Here is a 12,919-nt window from a genome sequence, read left to right on the forward strand (position 1 = left end):
CCCCAACAAACTCAAAACAGACTTTTCCGAAAACAAATTCACACGTCACAGGGAAGTCATTGCCTGGACAGGCAACAGACTTTTCCAGAAAAGATAAAAATCCAAATGAAATCCACAAAAACACAGAGGTTCTGTGCAACATGTTCATGGTTATTACAATAACACACGGAGCTAAAGCACATAGTCTTGCAGGGACTGCTGCAGGGCAAGCAACTGAGCAGGATCTAGTCCGTCACATGGAAATTAGGCAGGTTTCTCCAGAAGAAACTCTGCATATGTTGTCAATACTTTAGGAAAATCCTTGCAGACACTCAAACAACATGCAAAGTGAAAGAGTTACTACTTGGCAGCCCTAAAGGTCACACAAGAAGAATGTTCCTTCTGCTTCTTACCAAGGACAGGTTTCACCTTTTGCTGTTAACATAAAAATATAATGGACATTTTATTCTTGTTCATATATTATGATGGTGCTTTCTTAAAAATAAATGTCTAAATCATCCTTTATATTCACTGCCGTCATATTGCCTCAACATCTCTTCATCTCCTCAAGCTATCGCACTCCGAAAGGGAAATATCGCGAGAGGATGTCGAGGAAGCTGTGACCGCGTGTGTTTGTGTAACATGTTAAGAAATTCCCTCAATGTCCTTTAATGCAATGACAGAACCGCGTCCATGGCGGGTCATCTGAAGGTAATTTTCAGACGCAAGCTTCTTATTGTTTCTTTCTGCAGAGTCAAATAATTTGAAACGGTGCCACGAAACCTGGGTTGCTGTTTGCTCGCTAGTTTGCTAGGTCAAAAGTAACGTTATAGGCTACCAGGAAACACAGTCTATAGCTTCACTGTCTGTAACCACAGAAACACATGCAGTGGTGGTCGCGTCTTTGCCCGGTTATTGAGAACACTACACAGGTATAAGTTTAGTTTAATATAGGCTATTTGTGTTATGCTAAGTTTGAAAGCGATTACTCAGAGAGAAGTAACTTCAGTCCCCTGCAAAGATACAACTCTTAGTCTTATCACAAATCAACATTGATTGCATTGAGCCAATGAAGAAGATGGACAGTGAGAATCAGCTGTCAATAAACTGTTTCCATTCAGCACAGAGGTTGAAAGTAACTTTCCTAAGTACATTTCTCTAGTGCTGTTATGTACAAATTCCTGTTCATGCTAGCCTCTTTTATAGCCTTACACCTTTCTTTATAGGTCCATGCCTTACACTCCACTACACTGTTGAGAGAAATATTGTACTTTACTAGGCCTACATGTAGCCTATTTATCTACAAAACACACGAATAACATTAAGTAGGGTGCATTGTTTAAGTAGGGTGCATTGTTGCATGGCCCTCAAAAAATAAAATGTTAGGGACCTTGAAGGCTACATGATAAAATAAAACCTGTGCAATATTTTTTTATCCTCGCAGGTGTCTGCAGTTATTCAGAATGATTTCACCTTTTCAAATTGGTTTTCTGACCCATAACTCTGATTTCATAAACCTTGATTTCGAGCACAGAAGAAGCTTTTTATAAACCCACTGTTACACCCGGCTCCAATCTAACTTATCAACTATGTTTTGTCAGGAGACCAAAACCGATCTCACAGGAGAGGGAATAGGCCTATCTTGCCACCTGATAAAGTCAGTTATGTGTGCCCAGATACGTAAACTTCAAGTGCTCAAAAGAAATGTGAAGGTGAAACTTTTTTGTAAACATGTGGCAATAACGAATCTACCATGATGATGTGATACACCAAAATTGCTGAGAATGACAAATGTGGCATAGTGCTTGTGAGCAACAACTTCTTCCTTCCATTACGTTACAAAATAACCAGCTTGAAGTCGTTAAAGTCGCTGTAACATTATAGGCAGATATTTCCCTCAGGAGGTGGCGACCAAAACCAGAGCTAATTGAATGTGAATATTGGACTGAGATTCAACAGGTGTCACCAAACACAACTCCAAATTAATAAGGAACCTGCTCTGTAATAATAGAATACTTTATGATATACAAAGTTACTTACTGGAAAAAAAGCTTTTTACAAAAGTAATTTGGGAAATTGGTTCAGTGCAAACATAATATAACCATTGTCTATTCAAAATAATGTCTGATGTGAGTCCTTGAAGATGTTTATTATGTGCCATGGTCAACAGAAGCAGTTAAGAGATGCGGTGAAGATCATCGGCTCAGGCAGCCTTCTGTTCGCCTCCTACCTCACTGCTGTTGGAGATGAGCGTTTCTATGCCAACCAGCTGATGCCCGTGCTGCAGTGGATTGTGGGTGCAGAGACAGCGCATGTGTTGGCGGTGAAGATGATCGGTCTGGGTCTGGTTCCTCTGAACCGCTACCAGGACCCCGAATCGTTGGTAAGCAACGCAACATCACTTTCTGCTCTGCCACTTCCCACATGACAGAATGATTGGTGATAGTGTGTGTGAGACTGTTTATGAACCTACAGGAAGTGAACGTCCTGGGATTAAAGTTCAAAAACCCTATTGGGATCGCGGCAGGCTTCGACAAGCACGGAGAGGCTGTAGACGGGTTGTACAAGTTGGGTTTTGGCTTTGTTGAAGTGGGCACCATCACTCCCAAACCTCAGCAGGGGAACCCCAAACCACGAGTGTTTCGACTCAATGCAGACCAGGCAGTTATTAACAGGTAAGTTTTTTGGTTCGCTTTTGTCAAAGACATAGACGTTGTTTATTAGGGGTGTGCTCGACTGAATGTAGGGGAGAACGGGGTAAGTAGGCACACTTTTTACTCTAGGGAGAATTGCTCATCACCTAAACATATTTCAATAGTCATTCCTACATTAAATTGAAGCTTAAGGTGTTGGCTTGAAATGTGTACCCCTCACTTTTTCTATCTTATTGTAATAAAGAAGAAATTAATCATCAAAGACACCCTTACACATTGTGACAACCAACCCCATCAAGGGGTCGGTTGTCAAACACTGTGGTGTTGTTTGTCACAATGTTATCTTAATGGGAATAATCTTAAAAAGAAGGCAAGCAAGTAGAACTAAATTAGAAAGTTTAATTGCATTGTCAAGTTGACAAATAGGCCTACATAACTTAATGTAGCCTTGGCAGCTGGTCTAGTTTGGGATGCACTGGGTTGTTTTGATTTTGTTGCCCTTTTTTCTTTTGCATGCTAGCTGCCTTTTCCTGCTCTATTCTTTCCTTCTCTGGGGTGTCAGTGAGGATACAGTTTGACAATTTATTTCATTATTGGGTTCCTTTTCTAGCTGCAGCCTTGAGATAACATGTGACAACCAACCCCCCAAAAAATTTGACGACCAACTCCAACTTGAATTTCTTGCTAACATCAAGGCCAACAACCATCTGACAACTAATTAGCTTGCTAACCACAATCTAAACTATAGTTTACCCTTCACACTTTGTATGGGTAACAAGTGTTTTGTTATAATCCCATTGTGTAAAAGCCTAGAAGAAAAATACTGAGGAGCTAAATATTTTCAATTTGACATGAAAAACACAAACAATCGTCTCACCTCAAATTCAGCAGTCTAACTCCAAGGAAGACTATGTAGGTGACCTCTGATCCCAATTCTGGATATTTACATACCAAAATTTCACAGACAGCGCCTTCTGGTTCCGAGATATAACGATTGTGACAACCAACCCGTGTGACAAATTACCCCGTTCTCCCCTACACTCTTAATGTGAAGTGCTACTGTCACATTTGTTTAAATCAGTGTCAGAGTATTTTTAGATATTGTGGTACACTCAGGTGGCAATATACTGTATTTGGTACTGTACTCCTAGCTTCCTTTTTTTATTTAATTTTTTTGCCTTATTCATCCTGACTGTTTTCGATCAATAGATGCTGCATTTAGCAGTGAGTTCTTCTTTCCATTTCACTTATTTGACCATGTTTAAGCTTTGGCATCTTCCGAGCCCTACATCTCACATCGACATATTTCGATTTATACAACAGTAATGGGCTCATTCACTGTTGCATTAGTTAATTACATTAGTCTTAGTTTATGTAAAATTTGTTAAGACGGAAAATAAGCAGGTCACGGTAATGTTGCTGTATGATTTTCTTTTTCGCATTGCTCTGTATGTTCAAAGGAATTGTGCTGCCTACATGTTACTTTTCTAGGGTTCACATTTTTCAAGCTGTGTTTTAAAAGCGTTGCCAGTAGATCTTGAACACTCGATTTAAATGTTTCCATGTTCATAAAAATGGTTATAACATTATTTAGTGCACTTTATTCAAAGGACCGATGCAATTTATACAGAGCTGTACAATATTTCGTCAACATATTCTTGATAGAAAGACAAGTATGTGGAACCAAATCAAACATTTATAATGCAACAACATCCGTCAGAAAAATGGCAATATTATTCATACAGTATCATGCATACACCACTACAAATAAGGGTAAACCCGCCAGGAAGTTTTGGTGATTAATAAGTAGGGGTGGGAAAAAAAATCGATTTTCCGATTAATATCGATTCTCTCTCGAACGATTCTGAATCGATTCAGAAAAGTTAATAATCGATTTTTTTTTTTTATATAATTTTTAATTTTTTTTAATTTTTTTAAATACTAATACTTCCTGCGCCATTGCGCATGCACACCACACATGTGCGAGTTGTTTCCAAAGTGGCTTTAAAAGGGCTGAGAGCAGCAAACCCATGACCTGCACCGGCTTTATCTCTGTTTACGTTTTTGTATGAGAGCTGAATTCCAAGCCATACTTTTTGTACAATGTGTTGAAATGACATAGAAAATAATAGATAATAGAATAGAAATCCTATAGAAACATGATTTACGAGATTAGAAATAAAATAAAACTGAATCGGTTTAGTTTTTACATACTTCCATATTGTGTTGAAAATGCAAGCTGCATTGATTATTGCACTGTTCATAGAAAGTCATATTTGTGACAAGAAAAGCTTTTCTCTTAATACAATATTAGAGAAGGCAATTTATCTGTTCATTGTCTTTAATGATCATCACAAAAGTAGGAAGTGATTAGCAAACTCCGAGTAGCAAACTCAGATGTGCATATAAATATATTTTTGAAATTCACACATGGGTATGTACATAAAAAATGTTTTGCATTGAAAATCGATTCGTTGACCTCTGAATCGGAATCGAATCGTGAGGTGCCAAGAGATTCCCACCCCTATTAATAAGTAATATAATATATATAATATATTATATAATTAATAATATGGTGTGTTGTGAGAACAATACAGTTTCCCTCATTATGCACTGGTGGAAGATTTTGGCAGGACACATGAGGAATAATGCAACAACTCTGGAGAGAATTCTCTCTGTATACCCATAAGAGACACAGTCACTCAGTTCCATCTCACTCAAAACTATTGTAATTAACATATTAATAACTTGAGCTTGATTATAATGTATTTTCAGCACTAAAATGGAGATTCAATCAGTTTATCAACAGGAGCACTCAATTATTCTTGAAGAACAGTGGGTTAGGCGTCAAAAGAAAGTGTAAAAGCCACAGCTCCAAAATGATAGAAATGAACGGCATTCTTTTATCTACATACGTTGTTTGAGTAGATTTTAAGATTATTATTAGTTAGATGATATTTTAATAGGTTTTAATACTGTATGTGTGTGTGTGTTTGTGCTTCTCATTAGATATGGATTCAACAGCTGTGGTTTGGCAGAAGCACAACAGAGGCTGGAGGCTAGGGGAGACGCACAGCAGCAGCAAACGAAAGGTCAGCAGACACACCTAATATTTCCAAAAGTCGTTTCCTTATCACTACAATAACTCTGATATAAATACTTTTTTCTGGTGTGCTTTTATTATCTACTTTGTAGTCTGGCATGACCACTTCCGCCAGCGTCTATTCGCTTACGTCGAAAAGCTACGCAGCCCTGACGTAGCCCCCTCCTATTCCGGTTGCTGGCTTTCCCCTATTGTGATCCCCCTCAAATTCGGAAACAATTCGCTCAGTCAACCCGTGTGCTTATGTGCAGCGCTCTCTCTCTCACACACACACACACACACACAGGGTGTGAGAAGTCACATTACTGTAGACAGAAATAAAGTGTGGCGATACTTCGGGATAATAATATTGGCGGCGGCGGTCCGGGATGCATCCTAGCTTAGCCTAGCTGTCCAACTTCATTGTACAACTACCCCCGGGCAGAAATACCCTCATAAACTCTGGAAAATGAAGCGTGGGGGTTTGAATTGAGCACCGGACCTTATAACCAGCTAGATTAAGATCCGTCGTTCCCTTTCTTTGGTGAATTAGGGACTATGCAGCGGTGTTTTAGCGACGGGGAAAGATTCCAACGGCTTCCACTATCACCTAGCAACTCTTACGGCTACTTGCTGCAGTTGGTGTAGCGCTCACAACGTCAAAACCCTGTTCTGCCTGTAAACAGACGGACTACGGCTCTGACTACAGCGATAGGAGGTGGTGACATAAGTTCTCGAATGCTAAAAATTCTACTCGACCGCCGTAGCCGTCCTCTCAACCGCCGATGATAATGTTACCAGAGATAACACTACGTGGCTAGTTAACTCCGGTTAAGTTATCCCGTGAGCTCCTCGGGGGCTGTATGGTGTCTTGACATGCTGGTTAGAAAGCAACACACTATGTATATTCCTTTTGTCTTTAATAGTTTTTGTGTGGCGTTTGCGGGTTTAGCCATTTCTCTGACAGTCTCTGGACGTGAAGACGTTCCATCAAAATAAGTCCCCCCCCGGCACTATTTTGCAGGACACCGCTGCTGCTTCCCGGGGTTAGCCCCGCCCTAGATGATTGTGATTGGTTTAAACAAATACAAACAGGCTAGCCCAGTTTCCCCCGGTTTCCCCACCCGAATAGACGGCTCTAAACAGAGTGCTTCCAGACCCTACTACTTGCTGTAGTTTGGTCTGGCTTTGCGAGACTATCTACTTTGTAACGGAGAAACCAAATATTAAATTAGCTGTGAGGTTAGATATTTTTTTTTTACTGTGCTGATCTTGACCTTTCCTTGTCTCACGCTTTATTGTAGCACGTCAGCAGCCTCTGCCTCAACTCCCGGTTGAGTCATGTGTCTGATGATGCAGCCTGTGTTTGTGCACGTCTGAACTTTCCTAACTGTGTGTGTGTGTGTGTGTGTGTGTGTGTGTGTGTGTGTGTGTGTGTGTGTGTGTGTGTGTGTGTGTGTGTGTGTGTGTGTGTGTGTGTGTGTGTGTGTGTGTGTGTGTGTGTGTGTGTGTGTGTGTGTGTGTGTGTGTGTGTGTGTGTGTGTGTGTGTGTGTGTGTGTGTGTGTGTGTGTGTGTGTGTTTTATAGCTGGCCTTCCCCTGGGCATCAACCTGGGGAAGAACAAGTTGTCCCAGGACGCGGGGGCAGATTACTTGGAGGGGGTTAAGGTGCTGGGCCCACTGGCTGACTACCTGGTGATCAACGTCAGCAGTCCTAATACACCAGGTCTCCGGGATCTACAGGGCAAAGCTGAGCTCCGCCAGCTTCTACATACGGTAGGACTTATGAATAGTTCATGAAATGACTGGGTTAAAAGTACACAATGACATTTCCTTAATTGGCCTGATTGCTCAGCTTTTCCCCCTTTGAAAATAATTGAACTTGCATTTATATTACCAGTGAAAAGAATTCACCGTCATGTACAGTAGATCTTCATCATAACAAATAACTATATTATACAGTAGACTAGACATCAGGTTTTGTAATATCATATTCAACCTGATACATTCTCATGCAATCTTGTTTAGGTGTTGAAGGAACGCGACGCCCTGCAGAGTGAATGCAAACCTCCCGTCTTGGTGAAGATTGCTCCAGACCTCACTTCCCAGGACAAACAAGACATCGCTGATGTTGTCACTGAGGTTGGTCGTTTTTTGTACTAAATTTGTTTCCCAATTGTGACTTTGATATAATTTTTCTAGCTTGTTTTTCTTGTGTGTGTATGCAACTTTTATCAAATTTGTTGTAAGTTTTTAATCTTTTGGGAAAACTAAGCCTCAGATCATCATCCTACTTGATTATGAAAGCCACAAGTGTTATATTTTCTCACAGGCTTTTTACCATGATGCTTTTTATCATGACTTCTGACCTCACCAGAATACATGTTTACCTGAAAAATGTGTTCCTTCATAAGGACCATTTAAAAAATCTTCTCCCCTCCTTGCTCCGGTAACGTCATCACCGCTTGAGTAGGTTGTTTGAGTAGTCTTTTAGTGCCTATTGGAGCTATAAATGGAAGAGACATTTAGAAGGGATAACAGACTCACATTTAAACAGCATTCTATCTTTCTTTTTGTCACAGTACATTTAACAGTAGAGGTCTGGGAAAGTCAGATGGCAATTATTTACATTCGCCTACACAAATCACTTATGCAGCCACATCACATGACAATTGCTTCCTGTCCTCTTCCATTGATGTATGTTCTGTGTTTGCAGTTGGGAGTGGATGGTTTAATGGTGACTAACACCACGGTGTCCAGACCAGAGACACTTCAGGATCCGCATAAGTCTGAGGTTGGCGGACTAAGTGGCCAGCCCCTCAAAGACCTCTCTACCAGCACTGTCAGGGAGATGTACAACCTCACCAAAGGTACTTATTTACACCCCAGGGTTTTCTTGGCTCTTTCCAATCACGTGATCCACTCAAAATGTTTTGTTTGTTTGTTTTTTGTAGGTAAAGTAACAATTATTGGAATTGGCGGTGTGGCCAGTGGGCAGGATGCTATGGATAAGATCCGTGCTGGTGCTTCGCTGGTTCAGCTTTACACTGCTTTGACTTACCAGGGTCCGCCCGTAGTGAAGAAGATAAAGCGAGAATTGGAACAGCTTCTTAAGTGAGTGTGACTGTGAATTAAAGGGGTTTTCACTTCATAATGTCAATGCAAATTAGTTAATAGGTTTTTGGAGGTGACATTTCTATTATTATTAAAAAAATAACATTGCATTCAAGTGCATTGTTTTAATATATTGTTATTCCGAAAAAACAATGAATTTTTTTCCAGAGATCAAGGTTTCAGCAGTGTATCGGAGGCAGTTGGAGCAGATCACCGAGAGGCAGACGAGTCGACTCATAAGCGCAGCCTGCTGAAAGAGATGGTAAATGTCAACACAGCAACTGTAGCTGCCAACCAGGCAATATGATCCTCAACTATTCCTGAACTGTGATGACACTAAGTATTTGGGACTGTCCATCCATCCGCCTTGATTTCCAGGATGGGAGCTGGGCTGAACTGCTCATTGTTGAAACCATATTTTTTAATTATCATTGTTGTCTGTGTGTTACAGAGTGCAAATGCAGAACTCGCCAAATCTAAGCTTCTCACCTTTACTTGAACCATATGGTTAAATGAATATTGATGTTGTCTCTGTACTTTGAAAAAGCTGAGGGGTATACTACGAAACAAACTCAACAGAGCCCGGCTCTCTTTTTTTGATCTGGTTCAACATAACACATACCCTCGCTCAGAACTAACCGGTATCACGAAGGAAGTTATCAACCTCTTATGTTGAACGAGGGTTTCGGCTTCAGGCTCTGTGCGCGTCCCCATGAAAGGGGGGCGTTTGACCGGTCATTTGACTCTGCTTCCGCACAGACTGGACTGATCTTGTGCCGCTAACTTTACACAAACGGACTGATTGCGAGCAGCTGAGTAAAAAAATAAATAAAAAAGTGTCGCTAACTTCACTCAAGAGGAAGAGTTTGTCAGTCTGAATGATCACACCAGAAAACAGAGAGCCGAAAAAAACTCTTACTGCAAATAAGGAGAGAGTGGAATGTTGTCAGAAAATTGGGCTACTGAATTGATAAATTTATTTTACAGATCGTTCTCGCAGTGCGTAACGTGACATTATAAAGCAATTAAAGGTTGAACTCGGATTTAAACAGTACACCATTTAGCCTAGTTGATAATCCTACACTTAAGAATCTGATTTAAGTCTGACACTGTCCCCTAATGAATAGCATATGTGGAAAATCACTTCAGTTTTGGGCCACTGTCCACATCAAAATTAATACAATTTTGATTTTGATTTAGGCTAATAGCCCTTTATTTGCATCTTATAAATACCATTAAAATAAATAGCCTAGATACAAAACCTGTCTGTATTTTCCGGACAAATATGAATCTACTGTGAGAAGCTTAACCTGCGAGTCTGCAGCGATGTCCGAACTGTGACAGCTGTCACCTGTCACGTCCCAACTGTAATCGCTACTGATGAAAAGAAAGAAGCCTACAGTGAAATAATGTTGCAACCTGTGATTTTATAGAACGCTTCATTAAGAGCCAGTGTGTGTAGATCACCAGGTAAAATCATTTGAGGTGAGAGCATAGAGTGGCGCTCCATACAGTAGGTCTAGGCTATTTTACATTTTCTGCATCAATAACTATGCACGTGGCAAAAAGCCGCAGCGCAATGTTACAGTTCACTCTAATGTAAGCCTTATGTCACGGCTTCGTTTCGTTCATTAACTTGCTGATCAATAAGTTTACTGATTTAACTAGTTTACTCAGTGAAAAGTATCGCTCAGACATTATAGTCAGGTCCGCGGGATTTCAAAATGTGTAGTTTCCTTAAAGGGGAGCGCTCTAAAAGCCGAATTTAAGCTCAAACTCTGGAACAAAAACTGGTCTGGGCAGGTAAGCCGTGCAGCCTCTGTTACCACGGTGATCTAGCCAGGTAGAAAGAGAGCCACCTTTCGTGATACTGAAAACTCTGGCTTTAGACTCAACAGACCTCGCTCAGCCCTCAATCTCGCTTCGTAGTATACCCCTCTGGTCTGTTTGAAACTTTGATTTGTTACAGTGTAACAGCAATAAGTGCATCTCATGTGTATACTGACGCCTAAGTGCTGGAACTATTCACTAACACTAGCCGCACAAACGTATAACAACTCCTTTATTGCGCATAAAGAAATTAATTTGGATGAAATAGCTAAACTTGTTTGTGAATGCATACATTCAAATGTTGATTTTGTATTATCCCTTCACATATAAATTAATTAATTATTATTCACAAATGAATGTAAAAAAAACTGCAAGATTTGTTCAATTTTACTGCACAATAATCCAGTAAATCACAATAACGACTTGAATGTTATTTGAGTTTAGGATCAAGCTGTTTATTTTGCTGTTCACTATGAATTAGGACCTGTAACAGGACCATTGATAGTGAGTGTTTGTCTCTGTTTCGAGGTACTGTAATTCTGACTTGAGTAGAGCTCCAAAAGAACTAGATCATTAGATTTCCAGAATAAAACGCTGATGTTTCTACTAAACTACACAATTTCAATGACTCTTCATTGTCCAAAAAAAAGGGCTGATAAATATTAGGCTGCTTGATATGGTTTGATGTAACATGAACATGAGAGAGCTATGCGGTTCAACGGCATACTAGGTCATTCTGGTGAATGTTTGTCTTCTGAATGAATGTCTTCTCACAATCTGCTTGGAGATATTCACTGATTTTGATTAAAAGTGATTATATTTAAAAGCGGTTATATTTTTTCTTTCAAAGGTTTTTTTATTAAATGTTAATAATAACAAAATTGTAGCACATAGAGTACACATTTTTTCCCCTTTTTCTCCCGAACATACCCCACCCACATCCCACCCTCACACCCAACAACACAAAACACACACCGCAAGAAACAAAAACAAACAATCAATCAATATGAAAAAAAAAAAAAAAAAACACACAAAGAAATAAAATTAAATCAAATAAAAAGGGGGGGGGGGGGTAGCTACTCTTCAATTAATGTGGTCGGTTTCTTAAAATAGTCTAGGAAGGGGCGCCATATTTTATGAAATTTAGTCTCAGATCCCTGGGTAGTGCAACAAATTTTTTCCAGATTCATACATGACATAATGTCTCTAATCCAATGTGAGTGGGAAGGAGGAGCAGGATCTTTCCACTTGAGAAGGATAGTCCTGCGAGCAAGTAGTGAGGTGAAGGCCAGTACTCTCAGCTTCACTTTGGGTAAGCCCGAATTTGGTGCAATGCCAAAAATTGCAGTGAAAGGGTTTGGCTTAATTTGATGCTGAAGTACTTCAGAAATCGTTTGAAAAACTGATGTCCAGAACTCAGTCAAGGTGGGACACAACCAGTACATGTGAAAGAGTGATGCCGGTGCGCTCTTACAGCTATCACAGGTCGGGTCTACATCGGGGAACATACGAGCTAATTTGGTTTTAGATATGTGGATACGATGTACTACTTTTAATTGCACAAGAGCATGTCGGGCGCACATGGAGGTAGAGTGTATCCGATCCAGGACTGAATCCCACATGTGATCTGTGAAGGCAGAACCTAGGTCCTGCTCCCACAGGGTTCTTATAGCTGCTAATGAGGGGCTATGCAACTTCGAAATAAGGTTGAAAAACACAGAAATTGAGCCTTTTAATGTGGGGTTCACAGAAAGAAACAAATCAACATGATTGGCTGGCGGTTTATAAGGGAATTGGGGAATTAACTTCTGCGTAAAATGCCTGATTTGCAGGAATCGGAAAAAATGTGTCTTTTCGATACCAAAATGTTTTGTCAATTTGGAAAAACTAGCAAATAGATCATTAATAAATAAATCACCGATGCATTTTAAGCCTTTTTTATGCCAGATCTTGAATGCACCATCCACCGTCGAGGGAGTAAATAAATGATTAGCTGCAATTGGGCTGAAAAGTGAAAAATTCTGCATTCCAAAATTCTTCCTAAATTGTGTCCAGATTCGAAGGGAGTGCTTAATCACGGGGTTACTGTTGGGAATAGCCGAAGAGAGTGGAAGTGCGGCGCTTAAGAGGGCAGATAGAGACAATGGGCTAACAGCGCTGGACTCCATTGTTACCCATACTGGGGCTGAGTCGTCAAGGTGAAAATGCACCCAATACACTAAAGAACGGATATTAGCAGCCCAGTAATAGTATTGGAAATT

The 12,919-nt window shown here is 40.2% G+C and overlaps 1 protein-coding gene across 2 annotated transcripts; it reads left to right on the forward strand.

The window, feature by feature from the left end:
• The first annotated feature begins 588 nt into the window (after window positions 1-588).
• Window positions 589-11,375, forward strand: dhodh (dihydroorotate dehydrogenase). 2 transcript variants are annotated; one of them, XM_080034433.1, is made up of 9 exons: window positions 589-690; window positions 2,150-2,362; window positions 2,455-2,654; window positions 5,643-5,725; window positions 7,303-7,490; window positions 7,743-7,856; window positions 8,431-8,584; window positions 8,669-8,828; window positions 8,997-11,375. In XM_080034433.1, the coding sequence occupies exons 1-9, from the start codon at window positions 673-675 to the stop codon at window positions 9,133-9,135; spliced, it is 1,269 nt and encodes a 422-aa protein (XP_079890559.1). In that variant the 5' UTR covers window positions 589-672; the 3' UTR covers window positions 9,136-11,375. The 2 variants fall into 2 exon arrangements, with proteins under 2 accessions (XP_079890559.1, XP_079890560.1); XM_080034434.1 differs by having other exon boundaries at window positions 8,779-8,828; window positions 8,997-9,138.
• The last annotated feature ends 1,544 nt before the right edge of the window (window positions 11,376-12,919 follow it).

The sequence above is a fragment of the Ammodytes marinus genome (assembly GCF_949987685.1).
Source record: "Ammodytes marinus genome assembly, chromosome: 1".
Classification (NCBI taxonomy): domain Eukaryota; kingdom Metazoa; phylum Chordata; class Actinopteri; order Uranoscopiformes; family Ammodytidae; genus Ammodytes; species Ammodytes marinus.

Bases quoted from the DNA above. Each gene is read 5' to 3' on its own strand.
- dhodh (XM_080034433.1), top strand. The intron at 2,363-2,454 runs GTAAGCAACGCA...ATGAACCTACAG, and splicing joins ACCAGGACCCCGAATCGTTG to GAAGTGAACGTCCTGGGATT. The intron at 8,585-8,668 runs GTACTTATTTAC...TGTTTTTTGTAG, and splicing joins GATGTACAACCTCACCAAAG to GTAAAGTAACAATTATTGGA.